Here is a 19,046-nt window from a genome sequence, read left to right as displayed (position 1 = left end):
TAAGCTCTTCCAAGTAAAAAAAGTGAATATTGCAAAAAAAATATTGCTGATATTGTTTTTTCGAAAACTCACGAAGCTTCTTCAATGGTCAAGCGCTGAAATTCAATTGTAATATCACGTGACCTAGGTAGGATTTACTATGGCACACTTTTCAACCAAAGCACGACATCTAGCGTTTTTGGTTTTAATTACTTTTAACTCGTTTTAGGTTTTCAAACACACGCAGCTGGTTGAGCAAAATTAAAATTAAACACAGTACGACAATAGTTAAGTACAACAGATTTTTGCCTGGGGATAACAATTCTAATAACGTAAGGCTCAATTCTGACCAAAACCTACGACGAAACAATTAAGGGAAACCTGAGATTTAAAAAACGCAAAGAAAAGCTAAAAGAAATGTTGAAGAGGGAACCATTCGGAATGGGTCCTACCCACGAAGAAGTAGGAATCACGGCGCTGACAGACGCGAGCTGCCAAGCCATGGCGTATACCATGACACTCTAACGACACCGGGAGAGCGATGATCACGCGAGGCCGAACCTCATGAGTGCCACAGCACGTAACAATGTCTGTCTAATCTACTGACACTCTTGTTTCAGAGTGTTCAGAGTAATGGTAACCAATTCCCCTCACATGGCATGGGTTGACCCGGGCGAAGGAGCATTCACTTGCCAAGTAAATCATAGAGGCACGGTGGGTATCGATCTCGGGCCTCCCAGGCGGGAGTCAAGGATGATAACCACTATACCATTATAGAGTAAAATCCTCATCAATTAGAAAACATCATTAATAGTTTATGCGCTTGATAAATTTTCATAAATAGCACTTTTGGAATTTGCAACTTATAAAAAGTCAAATAAAAAAAAAACATCATTGCTGAGCTTAGCTTCCAAATAGAACAACGATGTAAAAATTGCAACTTCCTTTATAAGATATTTTAAATGATACCATCTTGAGGTAAAAATCTGAAGCTGTTTAAACTTGTTATAATTCATGAGACATCATTTGAAAATAAGTTGGTTTTTTATCCCTTTAATATATCATGGTCTGTAAAATACCAAAATATCAAATTAGTGGGATCCAAACGATAAAAGCTTAATTTGAATATTCTTGTTATCAGGTTCTAAAAATAATAGGTGAGGATTTATCTTTATATATTTTTTTGTTGGTTTTTTTTGGATACTTTATATTATGAGTGATGTGAGTGGCAACCCTTGACAAAACTTATTTTCCTGGAAGTTCAGGGAGCACAGATAGTCTTAAAATCTCAGAAGTTGGATATAGCCCAAAGTTTATTACAAATTGATTATGGAAGTCATCAAAAAACAGCAAAAAAGACCCCGAGTCAAGTAGATTGAACTTTTAAGCTGTATTTTCTGACTGAATAAATATTTTTATATAATTATTTAATGGAATTTATAACCATACGTCACCAAAGGATAAAAAGTTCATCTTTTTCTTCTACACTTCACTTTATAACAGTTTCTGATTATTTTTCTCAGGAATTATAGTGCTCAGGACGTGCCCTAAACCATATCCAGTAAAAGAGAGATTGGGCTCTAGTGGGTTTTAACCTTTGATGTAAAAATTTTACTTAGGTGCATCAAATCAGGAAATTTTGAGTGGGTGTATTCAGATTCACCATTTTCAAGTAAAGGTCCAAGTGAGGTGAGGTCAAAAAGGAGTAAGTTTTTTGAAGACTTTCCACTTGGCTGGTCCGTGGAGTAGATATCATCGGGTTACAGAGTCAATTTTCAAGAAATTATTGCATTAAATAAATAAACATAAACCTTGAGGAGATGGTGATCTTCTGTATCTTTTTTCACGGTCCCTTAAAAATAAAGAAAGAATACGAGTCGAAGAATTTATTTAAAACCTGATTTTTTTAATCAGAAAGCTGTATGTACCATGTACAGCTTCCAGGTTTTGGTCCTCCGAACAACAGGTTATTTTCGGACATCAAATATAACTTTGACTCTATAGCTCTTCCATTAAAAAATCTCCAGGACTTCTGGATGTTACTCGTCTCATGAATTCTAGGTTGTAAGTTCGAATCCCTTGTAATAAAGGGATCAGGCATGTTCAAAGGCCACTTTTCGCGTTGCTAATGGCTCCATGATGAATACACAAATCGCTCTCACCGGGTCATAGAGCTCTTTACACACTTCAATGGGCTTTTTCAGCAAAAAACTGTATACCCTAGCTGGAAATGCTGTAACCCCCTGGAATCCCAGGCAATCTTAGAATTTTTCTTCTGATTTTTAAAAATCGTCAAGCAAACCTAATCAATTACTCTCGGGTACCTAATAGCCGGGGGGGGGGGGGGCTGATTAACTTTTCGAAAATTTTCTACTCAGGACATTCTTACTCCAACCCCCTACCCCGATTTTTGGGAAAATTATTCCCCCCCCCGCTTATTCCAAACCCCCGGCTATTAGGTATCTGTGAGTAATTCACGATCTTCATACTTCTTTAAACTGTTTACATAATGTGGGCCAATTTTTTATTTTGAATATTTAAGAATTTTACATCGGCCGACAAATTTTGCGCGCGAGTTCTTGGGACGTAGGTGTTACGTTACATACCTTGCTTTTAATTGTTTGCTCATCTCGTATCTTTGAACATCGCGTTCCTGTTATGAAATGACGAGGAAAATAATTGAAAAATCATCCAAGGAAACAATCATGATAGCTCACTTATCAAGCACGAAGGAAACACACAAATCATCGCCAAAAAGATCATGCTAAATTCAAGCGTGCTATGCTACTTTTAACCCTTTAAGTGCCAATGACGAGTATATTGGTCATGTGCCCAGTTTGAGTTAGAAATCGTCACTTTTGGTCTAACTCGTAGGATTTGACTTGGGCTTCATGGTTAAGCAAAAAAAAATCAAAAGTGAGTCTTTTCAGCGAGACTTTAAGCTAAAAAGTAAAAAAAAAAAAGCAAAAACTTGTAAAAAATCCACTTTTTTAAGATTTTGACCGTTTTTTGACCATTTTTGGTCAACGAGTGATCCAAGAACCCCCAAATTTGACCCTGCTTTACTTGATTCTGTCTTCCAACGAATTAGTTTGATGTTATCATATTTCAAAAAGCCGTGCACCAGCTTCAATATAAAAAAGAATCAAAGCAAAATTTTTTCAAGAATTGTTTGTTTCATTCATAATTTGTCCAAATATCTTCCCAAGTTTTTTGTGTCTTCAGTAATTGTACACAGTAATTTTAGGTTCTCTTTTAGTTTCTCCAGAATTTGTTTCTTGTATAGTGTTGGATCCGATTGGAATAGCACAACCACAAAGACATTTTTCAGTCTGATTGGTTCACCTTGCCTCAAAAAGTTTGCGTAAACAGAGACATGCAATGCCACAAATAGAGGTGTTGGTTTGTAAAGGTTGTTTATAAAATTTTGTTTGGACAAACAAGACATTGATTATTATACTCAAAATGAGTTTAAAATAAAAAGAACAAAAGAGTAGAATTTAAGGTTCAATGCAGCAGTAAAAGTTTTGGTCAAGGACTTTATTCTTGACAATATCAGAATGTATCTTTAAATTCAGGAGGCGAGCTTCAACTATGATTATTCATTGCATTATCTTCATTGTTATTAGCCAACATATCAGTACCATATTTTGTGCTATTCAACCAGATCCGACATTATACAAAGAACAAATTCTGGAAAAACTTAAAGAAAAACCGGAAATTTTAGATATAATTACGGGAAACCCTAACTTGGAAAGATTCTTATTACACATAATGAACGAAACCTTAATGAAGAATACACGAAACGCTATCCAGACTTTATTACAAAAAGCATTTCGTGGTGAAAACATTAAAGTTGTCATTATAGGAGAGAGTGTAACAGTGGGCGCTGATTTGGGCGTTAACAACACCGCCCTCGTGTACCAGCACCATTTGGTGGAATGGTGGAATAAGCTATTTGGTCAAATCACAGGCAGCTTAATGGAGGTTCGGAAAGTTGCTGTGGGTGGTGTTAGTAGTGTATATTTCGGACGATGCTGGAAAGAATATCTAAGCCTGATAGAACCGTTCGATTTTGTGATGTGGGAATTTAATATCAATGATTCTTCAATGAAAGATATTGAAGTCACTGTCAGTATTAAGCGTTACATACGTGAATGGTTCGCAAAATATCACGTCACGCCGTCACTCTTTTTGGTGTTTTACGGACGGTTCAAGTATAACCAAACCGTTTATGGACATGCTGAGAATATCACTAGTCTCATGGCGCACCATCATAATGTATCTTGTTTATCCATCGAGCCTCTACTCGTTAGAAGTCATTTTCAAGAAATGTTCACTAAAAATCATCCGTCTGCTGTTGTACATTCTCAGATGGCTATTGCTGTTATACAGCTGTTCAGACAGGTATCTTTGGAAATCATTTTAATGGGAATACCTCTACAAGAGAGATCACCTGTTAGTTTAGACAGCCCTTTATATGTTATAGAGGAAACGGAACCACCCGTTTGTTGGACTTCTGTATATCCAGACTTCCGGGATCCAAGCCCGATCCAACATTTAATGTTTTCGTTACCGTACAATAAGATAGGGAATGTGGACTTGGTTAAAGATGGTTGGAAAGATGCAGAAGAGAAGCGTTATGACTTAACTGGTGGATATAGGCTGAACCGAATCGGGGATTCAATTTCGGTCAAGTTTCCCGTTATCAGTGAAATAAACTGGCACCATGAAAGGTCACTTTCCATCGCTTGGCGACTTGATAACACCAAATCAAATGTCACAGTTAATGCTGCTATTCGAAATGGAGAAACTAAAATATTTGATAGAAATATTACGATGCCTGGGTCAAACGGTCTAAGAGAGAGTTTGCTCTTGGATAAAATTTTAAAGCAGGGAGAGTGTGAACTTGAATTAACATTGTATGATAAGATACCATTCCTACTATCTGCCATCATTATCTTTTAAAATTTTATACTCATTTTATATTCATTCAAAGGGGACACAGTGTGCCCCGTTTCACTGGAATTAAAAACAATGTACCATAGATCTATGCAAGTAATGTGTGTAGATAGACGAGGCACAGTCCAGGTTAAGTCTTAAAATTGTTCAGTTACAATGATTATCATTTCCTAAATATCTTTCAAGACGCATGCACGTCTCCGTGTTTGATTGAAAGGAAACTTTAGCAGCAATTATTGACACTTTTATAAATCTACGCTCTATTTGTCTTTATCCATAGTCCGGGACATTACGATGAGAAAATTTAGTGCAGGTTACATATTTACTTGTGATGTGATTCTAAAACAAAGCTAAATCTAAAATACAATATGCCCGTGATAAAGGAGCAGGAGTTCTGCAGGTTTTCTATTCGCATTATATTTCATAGCGGTATGTTATTATTTGAGCTCGAGTTAAAGAAAAATTGGAAACGAATCTTCAAAAACTTAGCGGGTGCAGTCTTTTCAATGCAATAAATGAAATAAAATATACAAAAAGGAATTACATGCCAGTAAATATCAAATATATCGTTTTATCGTTTTTGGAGAAAACCGTTATTAACCATCTGAACTCGTCCTAGCCACGAAGAACAGGCTTCTTTCCATACCTCTTGTTGGTGAATGGAAATCCTGGGAACTCAATACGGGAAAAGAAGTCGTTGCATTTGTAGCCTTTGATGTACTTGTATAACTGGCAAGGATGACCGGCGAAGTGGGGACATTCACCAAACGGGAATCTTTTGCAGATTCTTCTTAAGAATCTCAAAACAGCGCGATCGGTTTTTCCTCCAGGTCGGATGATTGGTATGGTTGGACCAACGATCGGACTGATTGGACGGACCGGGATTACTGGATTGATTGGCCGAATCGAGAAAATTGGACGTATAGGACGGATAGGTCGGATTCTTCGGAATCGAAGGCGGAACCTTCTATTTCCTAATCGGATTCTGAATTTTCTTCGGTTAAAGAATCGTCGGCCAGATCGGATACGGAATCTTTTTCGACCTAAACGAAGTCTAAAAAGTCGTCGTTGACGGAGCCGGAAGCGTTTTCCACCTCGGAATCTGATGCGACCGCCTCGGAAACGCCTTCCACCTCGGAATCTGATGCGACCGCCTCGGAAACGCTTTCCACCTCGGAATCTGATGCGACCGCCTCGGAAACGTTTTCCACCTTGGAATCTGATGCGACCGCCTCGGAAACGCCTTCCACCTCGGAATCTGATGCAACCGCCTCGGAAACGCCTTCCACCTCGGAATCTGATGCGACCGCCTTGGAAACTTCTTCCACCTCGGAATCTGATACGACCGCCTCGGAAACGCCTTCCACCATGTCTCTTTCTTGGCTGTGGGTCTCGTTGTTGCTCTAAAAATAAAAGTAACACAGCTTTAGAGAAAGGAGCGAAGGAAGGAATCTATTTGAAAATTGTTTTGGGAATCATCGAAAAAGAGTTAAGCAAAGAGGATCATCGGATAAGTTGAACGAGTGCACAAGCGTCGAGTTGCAAAGTTACAAAAAGTATCAAATATATTAGGAAAATAGAATAAGAAAATGTGCTTCTATGACAAAGCAAATCCTTACCTGAAGCATCATTGCTCAAATCTTCATCTTCATTTTTTTTCAGTAGAAACTTCAGTTAATTCATCAGCTTTGTCGTCATCCTCTTCATCGTTAAGAGCATCGGCAACATCTTCGTCTTCTTTAGAATGATCGGTAGACTGGATAGCTGTTTCATCACTTTCAGGAAGACCTTCTTCATCTTCTTGTCCCTCTTCATTATTTTCAAGAGATTCATCTTCGTTAACTTCATCAGAATTTGGTTCATCCTCATCATAACTTGGTTCATCCTCTAATTCGTCGTTTGAGTCATCATCATTAAATTCATCTTCATCGTTACTTTCACCTTCCAAAGCAGCATCTAAGTCATCGGCTTTGGAATCATTTGCTGATGAGATTTCTTGTGCAGCTCCATCGTTGACTAGCGATTCTGGATTATGTCGTCAGTAGCTTTCTCAATCAAAGCATCTTCTTGCTCTGGTGAGGCATTGCTCGATTCAACAGCTATTTCTTCGCCTGAGATAAAAGTTTGTATAGATGTTTAGTAAGGAGTAGCTGGGGAAAGGGCAATGTTTAAAAAGTAAATCCAATGAGTCATTTAAATTTTTTGATAAAAAACTATTTATTCTTAAGATGACAATTGTATTACACCCGAAGCAGATACAAAATCTTCAGATCTTCATCTTCTATACTTACATTTCACAGCGTAGACAATACAAGATAAAAGCAGCAAAGCTTTCCACATCTTCATTTCTGAAGATTTTTACTTCTTCTTTTCGAAGATTGTTCTTGAATAATGCTTTCCCAAGCTCAAGAATAATGTTTCAAGTCCAAAACATCTCAATATTTATACAGATCTTTTATAAGGAAGATTTCCGGTCAATGGGGAATTTCAACATTGAAGATTGCATCGTTAGCTATAGTAACAATTTCTTGACAATTTCAAGAAAATCTTTCATAGAATAAGGGACTTCCTATTCGACAAAGAAAAATATCTACTTATCACTGCAAGGCGGAAAAAGTCAGCGAGGAGATTGAAACATTATCGAAAATCCGCTACAATAAAAACTATACGGAAACACGTGGAAAAGCTTTAGCATACTTTTTCGTAAGAACGAGGAAATTTGATTCTGATGTTCTTGTTTTAAGACTGTAATCATGGGTTTCTGCTACAAAGGGCTTAAAAGCAAACCGCATTGAGCCGAATACTACGGTGCGCAAGGTCGTGGGTTCGATCCCAGTCCGGGTCATACCAAAGACTTCGTTCTTGGTACAAAATGTTACTTGATGCCTCTCAGTTTGATGCTCAGAAAATAAGAAAAGGATTAAAGAGAAGCGGAGCGTTTAAATCAGAACTTCATTAACGCAATTGTGGCATCTGAGGTTCACATTTATGCTTGCTTGTTTTCAACCTTAAGTTCTTATAAAATACGGGTATAAAAATTATAATTATTATTATCATTATAAGATTTACTAATATAAGGACGGATAAGAAGTTTTCAAAATAATGAAAATATTAACGCGGAACTAAGAAATTTATGCAATCCCAAATGATAAAATAACAGGAAAGGAAAATAAATTTTGCAAGATTATTACTTCCTCATAAAAATAGATTGGATTGCTGTCAAACCTAAACATCGCTAGCATTAACAACAATACTGACCATTTCAAAAATAAAGAATTATAAATAAAGCATTAGTGAGGAAAATCATTAAGAAAGACTTGGTTTGTTTATCAATATTTCAATAAGATTAATATTTGCCATTAATCATAGCAAAGTTAAACTCATACGAAATCCTTGAAATTATATTTTGGCTGAAAAGTCTGAATCATATTTTGACATTAGAAATTGCCATTGTTAGGGTCATTTTCAGTTGATTAAGGATTATTTATTCAAATAGTACCGGGTGCGCCACAAAAAAAGTGTCTCTTTATGATCTTTATGAATTTTATCGAGTTCTATGAACTCTAACTCTAAAAGAGTAAAATTTGTTGCAATGGAAAGGAGAAAGAAGACTTAAATTTGATGGTAGGTCACTTATAATTTGTTTTATTGGTTAGCCCCGGTGACCCTTCAAATCCCTTCGCTTCAAACCTAGCTTTTAATCCCGATTTTTCCCCGATTAGACTTTAAATCCCGAACGGGTTTCTAGAACCGAAAATTTGCTGATGGCTAGCCCTAAGCAATATTACTTATTATCATTCCGATCGGAATACATTTCTGATTTCCTATTCCGTTTTTACTGTAGTAAAAAAAAATAAGTACCCACAATGCCTTTTTCAAAACGCTGCATCCACTTGAGCCAACTAGGAGACACGGCAATAAAAGAAATTTGCAAATACTTATAGTGTGTAAATTACAGACTCTAGATATTATAACTTTCAACCCTACCGGTGCCCCTAAAAGGGCTGCCCTATGTTTAGTCACAGGGTACAAGTGCCCCTAAGAGGGCCTTTGGCGCTATGTTATGACTCTCGAGTCCATCCCTGACCCTAACTGATAATTACCGAATCCTGACCCCCGCAAAATTATCACGGACAAGAAAGAACGAAAAAATTGAAGAGGCAGAGTTACTGATTAAAACTAGTTTTTCCTCATGAATGAGGCGAATAAACGAAAGTGGAATGTTTTGAAGCTCTCAGCGTCCAAATTTCAGCTAAGTGATCCTTTTCTGTTTATTTTCACGAACATCTTGGCTCAATTTTAAAACTTATTTTAACAAGAAGACACAGTGGCACCAGTTTTGTAGCCGTTTCGTGTTTTTGAGCTATGAAAATTTCTTTATGGCGCTCTGAGCTGAACAAAACTGTTCAGATTGAATTGTCACTATTTGATCGCCATCTATCTTTGCAGGGCTTAGAAAAACATTTAAGAGCTAAAAACAACAAAATCAATCATATTCTTTTTCTTGTAAAGTTTCGTATTGCTATTTTGGTTTGTTTATATTTCACCACAATCGATTAAACAGATTAGATAAGCTATTTCGCAACTTTTAAAAATTATCACGTCTAGATCTCAGCAGCAAAAATGATAAATGTACAGCAAATTTCCGGACTAATTTGAGATAATGGATATATTTTATGCAACGGGGAAAGATATTGTAAAGCAGTGATAAGGAAGTAAATGAAATGTTGCTTAAAACTCCTTTTTGATAAAATGTTTCTATGCTCTTAAATATGACTCATCGAAAGAACTTTGTATACGGAATACACTACCGAGAAGAAAAGCAATCTTACAAAACTGAGCATTGTAGGAACTATACGAAAATAAAAATGTCCGCAATTTGTCTTTTGAAATCTTGACTTGAACACTGGAGCACTGAAAAATTATTCGTCTCACTCTATGTACCATTGAAACCAAGTCAAGCAGTATTTTAAGTGCGATAAGCGTGGGGTAAACTCTAGTCAGAACCTACACGTTTTTTTATATAAGAACAAAATATAAGAACAAGTTAAGAACATTTTAAGGTTTTGCAGATTCTAAAAAACCCGATTTCTTAGGAGAAAAGACCAAAATAGTAGCAAAATGGTGAAATCAAGAACATGGTAAGAACATATCGAGGCTTAAAAATCAAAAAGTTGAGAACATCCGAAGGCTTAAACATTTTTAACACATACATAATTCAAACTCACTTTGATAAGAACAATGTCCTTTCCACAAGCACGTAAAGAGACTATAATCCCTCTCAAAAATAATGTACTGTGTTAAGGCTTGGGGACACGAGAAGTTTTTTTCCCGTTGGCGCAATGCAATATGCTCCTTCCCACCAACACAAGAAAAAAAGTGCGTGTCTCATGGTTTCTTTTTTTGTTCCATGGGACAAAAAGTGAGGGAAATACACAAAAGACACGTAGATTTTGTCCCTGGGACAATGAAGCAAAATTGATTCGAATGAATTTTGCTCCATTGTCCCAGGGACAAAAGTGAGAGAAGCACAAATGTTTATTAAAAGAAAAATGGGGTGGGACACGAGAAAGCGTTTCAGGTTGGAGGGTTGGAGCATGTTGCATTGCACCAACGTGAAAAAAACTTCTCGTGTCCCCAAGCCTTTAGGGCCTACGAAATCAAAACTAAATCAAAAAATCATCAAATCATTCCATACCTCAGCCTCGATTTCTTTGGCCACTTGCTTTTTATGCTCTTCTTTCTTGTCGTGTTTGACTATAAATAAGAAGCAGAAAATTTGCTACTATCCCTTTGAATTATCGCTTCAATCACGTATTCAGATTCAATACAGGTACGAGCCGGGAAGTATCTTATCCATTTGGTGGACTAACTTTCTTGGGGTTTTTCTTGTTCCTTATGGTAATAAGAATATTTTAAGCTTCTGGGCCACCTGGATTTCTCACCCGGGTATCCATAATGGCGGATTTTTGGTCATGTGACCCCTGTAGGCAAAACTGAAAATTTGATACAGATTAATTTTGAGATACAAAGTTGGGTCTGAAAATTTTCCCATCTCGGGATATAAATCACTTTCGTTTTCTCAGGTTTGGCTGCAGTTGTAGGCCGGTTTTCATGGAGTGAGGCAATTCTTTTAGTCATATCTCAAGAAATATGCTTTTAAACAAATCAAAACTTTATGTGCTCCTAGAAAAGGCATTAAAAATTGTTTTTGCAGATTTTCAATAAGTTTTCAGTAAAAATGTGTATTTTACAGACCAGAGTACAATTTCCTTACCGTCGAAAAAAGATCCCTTTCTCTCAAAATTGGCCTTTTTCTCTGAAATGAATGAGTGAAATGTTTCCCATAGGGTTTAGAGCCAATCACTTCTTCGTAAATCTCACTCAGAGGGGTACTTCGCAACAAAAGGGCTAAATGTGTCCGGTCAGCACTTTATAAGTATGATTTACGGTAAGACATGATCCCAAAAACGGTGAAATTTCCAAACAATTAATGAAAAATTCTCTCATTGCATCTTAACATTAAACGAGAACCTTCTGTTCTTTAGATTGAATAATGCAAAGAATTATGAATAATGTAAATCGTTACAGTGTGTATTTTACAGACCAGACTTAAGTGCTTCTAGGAGCTTGTCTTGTCCTAAAACACTTTGGATTACTACAGAAATACCCAAACTTACTGAGTTTAGTCCGTCAAAATGCGCTAATTCCTTTATCTTTATTATTCATGCATATGTAACGAGATTTAGAGGGCTTAGAATCTGTGTTGTCTGTGTAGGGCCACAAAACTTCGGCATAATATGGCTTCTAGAGGCGATAAGCCTAGGCCATTGTAATGGAAGCCTAGTGATAGAGGTATATTTGTGAACCTGCTTGGGGCTATGCTGGTTACTGTTACAATTATAAGAGGCGTATAATGGTCCAATGCATCATTGTATAGTCGCTTTAAGTACATGAATGCAACACAACACCTTCAGCTAGTTGAAGAAGTCAGGCTCTAGGAATTTTAACTAAAAGCGCTTTCAAGAAGTTATTGCCACATAAAATAATGCTTCCCTTTTCCTCTTAAGCTATATGTCAAAATCATCCTCGTTTTCTCACAAAAATCTAAGTATAATATTAAGAAATCTTGATTTTAAAATTCTTATTTGTTTCGGACATGGCTTGCTGATAGTGATTCCATTTTCCTTTCCCCTCATGAGGTTTTAAGGTTTTATTTTTAATCATCTGGTTTCTGTGGCTTCATCAGAACATAAACATATAAACGACTGGACATCCTTCTCCTTCGTATTTTCGTAGAAAGCACTGCTACCTTCGTAGCCGCCTCGTTAAAACATAGAATGAAACAATAGATTTTGATCATCTACCTTGGGAATACCTTGCTAACAACGTCAAAACTTCGACAAAAGGCTCTGTTGTTCTACTCTTCTCAAGTCTTTTATCTATATCATAACAAAGATAACAGATGCGAAATCATCGTCATTTGTCAAAACTCCAAATAATATTTCTAAATTTTGACTCAAAAATATGAAAATAATATTGAGTATATAGGATCGAGAGTATAGGATTCAAATTGTGATATTCTTATGACACAGGCTCTCAACTTTGGTATACTTTTTTTTTCAAGTCAAAAGTATACACACAGTTGAAATTCTCCATTTCAGCGTATAAAAAAATTGAAAATGATCATTTTGTGACTTAAGAGTAACTAGCCGTATGCGCAGCGTCGCACGCTCCGTGTCCCAATCCAGCAAATCGTTATACATCTAAAAAACCTTAATGGAAGAAAGATAGCTGCCGATAGATGATAAGATTTTGATTTTACAAAAGAAAGGAGAAAAAAGTTCAACGTCATGAAGAGGAGGCTTTGTAGAGCTTTGTTAGATTTTCAAAAACTTTTTACAAAACGTTGTAAACACACACGTTTTAGCGTATTAATATACTTTAATCGTAGAAATTTTAGCGAGACTAATTTTAGCGTTAAATTAGCAAGTTTTCCCTATTTTTGCTAAAATAAATCTCGCTAAAACACGCCGAATCGACAGATCGCTGAAATTTATCCGCGCGAAATTTTTCAAAAAGCTGATACGCTAAAATAAATTCAGTATGTAATTCAGTTCTTTCATTTTTTATCATTTTCATAATTTGTCAAAAACCAGTAACCGGGGATGGGGGCGTAAATTTCCAACTTTATCCGGTTTCAGTCAAGAAATGTGTTACAAATACATGTGAATGCATTGAAAATGATGAAACCTTTTTCAGGGAAACATTTCGTGCATTGATTTTTTCTCCAAAATCATTGCCCTCGCCAAAATTAATCTACGCAAAATTTTTGTCAGACGAGTATTTATCCACGCTAAGATTTATCCACGCGAAATTTTTTGAAACGTGATTCGCTAAAATAAATCCAAAAAAAGTCAGGATTTTCGTGACTCGTTAATATACGCTAAAATTAGTCTCGCTAAAATTTCTACGATTAAAGTATAGATTTTCAAGCTATCAAGCTATCTATCAATCATTTTACCTGTAATTCAAAGAAATAGCATTCTGACGGAATATTGTCGGATTTTTTATACCAATTTTAAAATACAGGTGACAACGAAGCTCACTTCAAAGACACAATGGAAGATAGACGTCCAGTTATGATTTATCCCATGTGAAGGCGCAGTAGTGTACCAATTATTGACCGTCGTCTAGGAGATCAGGACTAACTCCAACTCGGTGCTGTGTTTCACTTAATGAAAAGTAAATGCTACTTTTCTAGGACTAACCCATACCACGTGAGGGTCGTTGGGTGGACAGAAACTCTACAGGCCGTTAAGCGACTGTGCGACAAATCTGTGCTAGTGTCTAGCAAGCATGCAAGAAATAAATGCTTTCGGGCTTTGTTCTTTTTTAGGAAAATAATTCAAAGTCTGACGTCTCGCGCATACAAGGTTACCCAGGCTTAGTGAGCTCAAAGCCAGACTAATTTCATCAAAATTTTATGCTTTGGTAGCTACGCAGTTCAGGAAGTTTTAAGCACTTCTCGAAGTCTCAAAGACAGGCTACACAGATTTCTCGTTACATGCATGAATAATAAAGATATAGGAATTAGAGGATTTTGACGGATTATACTTAGTAAAATTCTCCAGCTCGGGTTTTTCCGTGGTAAGTCTAAACATTTTAGGGCAATATAACCACTTAGAAGCACTTAATTCTGGTCTGTAAAAAGCACACAACAATTTACATGTATTCTTAATTCTTTGCATGTGTCAAACTAAGGAATAAGGTTCAACTTTCTTTAATGTCGAGATACAATGAGAGACTTTGTCAAATCTTTGAGTAATAGCTTGGAAATTTCACAGTTTTTGGGATCAAATCTGACCAAAAAAACATGCTTATAAAGTGCTGACCAGACACATTTAGCCCTTATATATTCCCCAAGTACCTCTCTGAGTATAATATAAAGAATCGAGTGGCTCTAAACCTTATTAAGAATCATTTCACTCATTCATTTCAGACAAAAAGGCCAATTTTGAAAGAAAAGGGTAAGGTACGGAAATTGTACTCTGGTCTGTAAAATACACATTTTTACTGCAAACTTATTGAAAATTTGCAAAAACAATTTGTAATGCCTTTTCTAAGAGCACATAAAGTTTTGATATGTTTAAAAGCATATTTCTTGAGATATGACTAAAAGAATTGCATCACTCAATGAAAGCCTGCCTACAACTGCAGCCAAACCTGAGAAAACGAAAGTGATTTATATCCCGAGATAGGAAAACTTTCAGACCCAACTTTGTATCTCAAAATTAATCAGTATCAAATTTCCGATCGATTGATATATGATAAGCCTATATTTGGGTTGGAAAAATTTTCAGTTTTGGCTACAGGGGTCACATGACCAAAAATCCGCCATTATGGATATCCGGGTGAGAAATCTAGGTGGCCCAGAAGCTTAAAATATTCTTATTACCATAAGGAACAAGAAAAACCCCAAGAAAGTTAGTCCACCAAATGGATAAGATACTTACCGGCTCGTACCTGTATACTTTGAATTCATTGAATTTTTTGAGAGGAAGATGAAATCTTCATGAATCTTAGGGTTAAGAACATTAATTTTTGGGAAAACAAGACGAAACCTTCGAAAACAGGAAAACAAATCTTACTTTGTTTGCTCAACATTTTCTGCATGCGTAATTTCATCTTCTCACGTGCACTCAATTTACTCTGGAAAAAATAGAACATAAAAATCAGTCATGTACATTAAGGTGCTTTTGATTCGTTTCACTTTTTGTAGCAAACGTACTTATATTGTACTATGTACAAGTTGAAATATACGATGATATTCTCACCAAACGCATGCGAACGAAAGCCATGAAGATTAATCACCATACTCAAACAAAAATAAAATTTGTTTGGACAGTAGATACCTTGTCAGTGGTAGCAGGAGTCTTTTTGGTTGCTGATCCAGAACTAAAAAGTATAAAGACAACTCGTTTGTAAGTACACTTCACGTCTTCTGTATAAGATTTTTATGGAATATGGTAGCATATCAAATAGTGAGTCTCCCTGATTCGATAAACACAAGGTCAATATCGAATGCGACCACGCCCAATCGATATGAACACAAATCAGGACAAAAATAGAATATCTTGCTGGAGACAGGGGGCAAGCAGTTAGTACACAACACTAAGTGTATTAACTGCTTTTTGAATTTTTTCAAAAGGACCACCACCCCTTGACACTAAGTACACTGTGTATTAACTGTTTTTGGCCCATTAAATATATATACCACCCCCAAAGTGAGTCTGCAGCGGCCGACGAACCGTCCCATGCAGATATACAAATAATAATTTTAAAGAACTCTTCATGCAATCAATCACATGCGAACAGAATTGACCTCAAACATGTTAAATTTTTTCTTTCTACCATCTTGCTTTTTCTTTTCTTTTTTTTTTCTCCCGATCGAGATTAGATCGTTTTTCAAACGTTTTTAATTTGATCGAACGTCTAAATTAAACCGAACGTTTGATTGAAAGGAATCAAATGTTTACAAAATGTGATGCTGAGATAAGACATAAAAACTGAGGTTTGATCTGGCTTGATGCAGCTTGATGTTGAGTTCTAGAGAAAGAGCTAGCAAATTTTAGTTTTACAGTTGCAGTTAATACACTTTTTGAGTTCTAAAATTGTCTTAACACCCTGTAACACCACCCTCTTTGACAGTTAATACACTGGTGTATTAACTGCAATTTGCAAATTTCAGAAAAAGACCCACCACGGTACTAAGTGTCATAGGTGTCGTGTATTAACTGCTTGCCCCCCCCCCTGCTGGAGACCAAAGCTCTTCGGCAAATATCTGACAGTTTAAAAGAAAGAAGAAGGGTGCACCTCAATGCCTGTGTTACGGCTCTGTATGGTGATTTCGAACGGGAACGTGACTTCGAGCGACTATTACGGCGTCTTCGTTCACGTGACCGACTTCTTGATCGCGATCTTGATGAGGACGGTGTGGATGAGGAACGTTTCGACGTTTTCGAATGCCGACGTGTCGGACTTCTCGACTCAGATCGGTGCCGTGAATATCTTGACGACCTATCGCGCGACCGACTTCGACGCCGATGTCTGTCTCGAGATCTACTTCGACGATCCCTTGACCGACTACGTGAACGACTCTTTCGGTCACGTGATTTGCTTCGAGATCGGCTACGTGTATCACGTGATCTACTGCGTGATCTTCGGTACCTATCACGTGACCGACTCCGACGATGACGGGACGAGGATGATTTGTGTTTTGAAGAACGATGAATGCTGCTTCTTTTCCCTTTTACTTTATCAAGTCTGTGCAAATAATTTATATGTAGAGATGGTTTAAAAATGAAATTTTTTTTGTTTCAAATAACAAAGATATAAAAAGTGGAATAATGATAAATGGAAAAGTTACATACCAATTTGAAAGTGAATTGAATTGAAGTGAAGGATGATCCAACATGAAAAGGAAAAGGAAAATAATTACGTTAGTTAAATTGGTCCATATGATTTGCTTGATGCCTGATAGGACCGGGGATATCAACACAAAATTGGGCTCAGCAATAAAACAGAATCAAGTTTCACAATCCTGATAGTTTGGGTAAATATGATAGTTTACTGGACTAAAGATAAGAACGACTTTCTGATTAAAGCTTAACTGTAGCACTTTGGTGTCAGGTAAGCCTTCGCTGAAATTTTGGAGATTTATGCAGAAAAGATAAAAAAAAAGTAAAAAAAAACAAAGTATATACCGACCGGGGATCATCGTCAATAATAGGAGGTTCTGAAGAGGTCTGTGGCTGGTTTATATCACCACCACCACCACCGCCAAATTCTGTGATGAATTCGATTTTATCTTCGTGAGGTTGAGCACGTGGTGAACGACCATCGCTTGACGAACTGTCCGAATCGTCGTCGTTAGAGCTGTAAAAGAGAGAAGTGGATTATAATCTAAATATGAGATTTACAGTGTTTTTGAAAACAGAAGGGGTAAACTTCTATCACTATTTTTTTTACTAGTTTTTCACTGGGACACAGGATGATGCTTTAGCTACGAGAAAAAAAACTGGGCAATAAAATCTTGTTTTTTTTTTCAGGTCTTCGATGAGTGTCTCGGATTTTCAAGTTTATTTTAGAGGTTCGCCAACTTTTCGAGGTCCTGTAACAGTTGCAATTCTCGGGAGTTTTCAACGAACTTTGTTTAATCCATGAGAAATTTGAACTGTCTCTGTCAAGCGATTTTCCCTTTTTAAAGATTCACCAAATAATAAGGTTACGATTTTGTATTGAAAAAAATCAATTTAAATTTTACCCGTCGCCTTTACTTGTATCCATCGCAAAGCTATAAAAGAAAGAAAACACAACATCACAAGATTGACAGGTGCTATGACCTTGAAGTCTTTACCAATGGTAGATATGGATAATCGAAGATGATTTTGGTTCGGCTACTTGTCTGATTGGTATTCTACAGACCAGAATGTAAACTTGACTAAAATCATGTATTGACTGAGGCCTCGTTCAGATACAGTATCCTAGGGCTGATAGACCGACCCATAAATTGCCCTTTTTGACTAATACTAACAGGTGGCAAAACAAGTAATCCTGTACCCCAAAAATACATGTCAATTGGAGTTGTCTCGCAGAATTTGAGCAAAAAAAACTAAAGTGGAAAAAAATAAGAGGGAGGGGGGTCCTATTTTCAATATTTTCAAAGAATGGTGACGTCATTAGGTGGCATTGACGTCAACAATGATGCCAAAATTTTCAACAGAGATGCAAATTTATATTAGGTGCACACTTGCAAAATTTCAAGTCAATTGATAAGTATTTCAAAAGTTATCAAAAAATTGGTTTTCATTGGGGGCCCCTTTGCCGCCCCCCAAAGATAGGTAAGGGTCAATATGGTGCTACGATATATAAACCCTGCCATTTTACTTGCTTCCAGCATGATTATAAAAATGTTAAGGATCTACGCTCACTAAAATTTCATTTTTCCAGTTGTGATAAATATTTTGAGCTTCTAAATATACGAGCTAATTTTCAGTCCACAAATAAAAAAAGATCATTCAATTTTCCTGTAACTCGAATAAATTTCCCGCTCGAGTTCCAATTAAAGGATATCAACACAAATAAAACATAAACGAAAAAGATGATAAAAACCTTAGTGGTGATCCACGGAGTGTTTTTTGTTTTAATCGTAAGTCGCGTCTGGCAGCTTTCCCTTTCCGACCCTAAAATGAAAAGAAGAAATAAATAAAGAGTTTAAAACTAAATATAAAATCAATAAAGTCAAATGGGATAAGCCAAAGGCTCCTCTTTCAATAGCTAACTACCCAGAGAAAGGAGAGGGCGCCACTCTTTCCCCGTGATCACTGCACTTACCATTGAGCATCAAGCAGATAGATATCAAGTACCATTTTTGTACTAAGTATGGTAAGTTTTTAGCATGGTACGGCCGGGTAGTGAACGCACGACCTGCTTACCATAAGCTGAATACTCTACTTTTGCCATACGGTCGTCTGGCCACACTCTATTATTTATTAACAGATGGAGAAATTCCCCTTTACACTCTGAAGGTTTGGCAAATTTGA

At 36.6% G+C, this 19,046-nt stretch overlaps 1 protein-coding gene across 1 annotated transcript in view; it reads right to left on the bottom strand.

Annotated features, from left to right (window-relative positions):
* The window catches only part of LOC136823703 (CLK4-associating serine/arginine rich protein-like), a 53,952-nt gene that overhangs the window by 5,635 nt on the left and 29,271 nt on the right, over positions 1 to 19,046 (bottom strand). Inside the window, exons 12-20 of the mRNA XM_067079870.1 lie at positions 18,616 to 18,686; positions 17,768 to 17,797; positions 17,212 to 17,379; positions 16,318 to 16,767; positions 15,357 to 15,399; positions 15,093 to 15,153; positions 10,640 to 10,698; positions 2,586 to 2,632; positions 1,791 to 1,831 (exon numbers count right to left, since the gene is read on the bottom strand). Coding sequence (XP_066935971.1) covers positions 1,791 to 1,831; positions 2,586 to 2,632; positions 10,640 to 10,698; positions 15,093 to 15,153; positions 15,357 to 15,399; positions 16,318 to 16,767; positions 17,212 to 17,379; positions 17,768 to 17,797; positions 18,616 to 18,686 — 970 coding nt within the window. The remainder of the gene's footprint in view (positions 1 to 1,790; positions 1,832 to 2,585; positions 2,633 to 10,639; positions 10,699 to 15,092; positions 15,154 to 15,356; positions 15,400 to 16,317; positions 16,768 to 17,211; positions 17,380 to 17,767; positions 17,798 to 18,615; positions 18,687 to 19,046) is intronic.

This window comes from Clytia hemisphaerica, unplaced genomic scaffold, assembly GCF_902728285.1.
Source record: "Clytia hemisphaerica strain Z4C2 unplaced genomic scaffold, Clytia hemisphaerica genome assembly, whole genome shotgun sequence".
In the NCBI taxonomy this organism is placed as follows: Eukaryota; Metazoa; Cnidaria; class Hydrozoa; order Leptothecata; family Clytiidae; genus Clytia; species Clytia hemisphaerica.
Note: the sequence above shows the minus strand (reverse complement) of the source record. Positions and strands in the feature narration are given on the sequence as shown.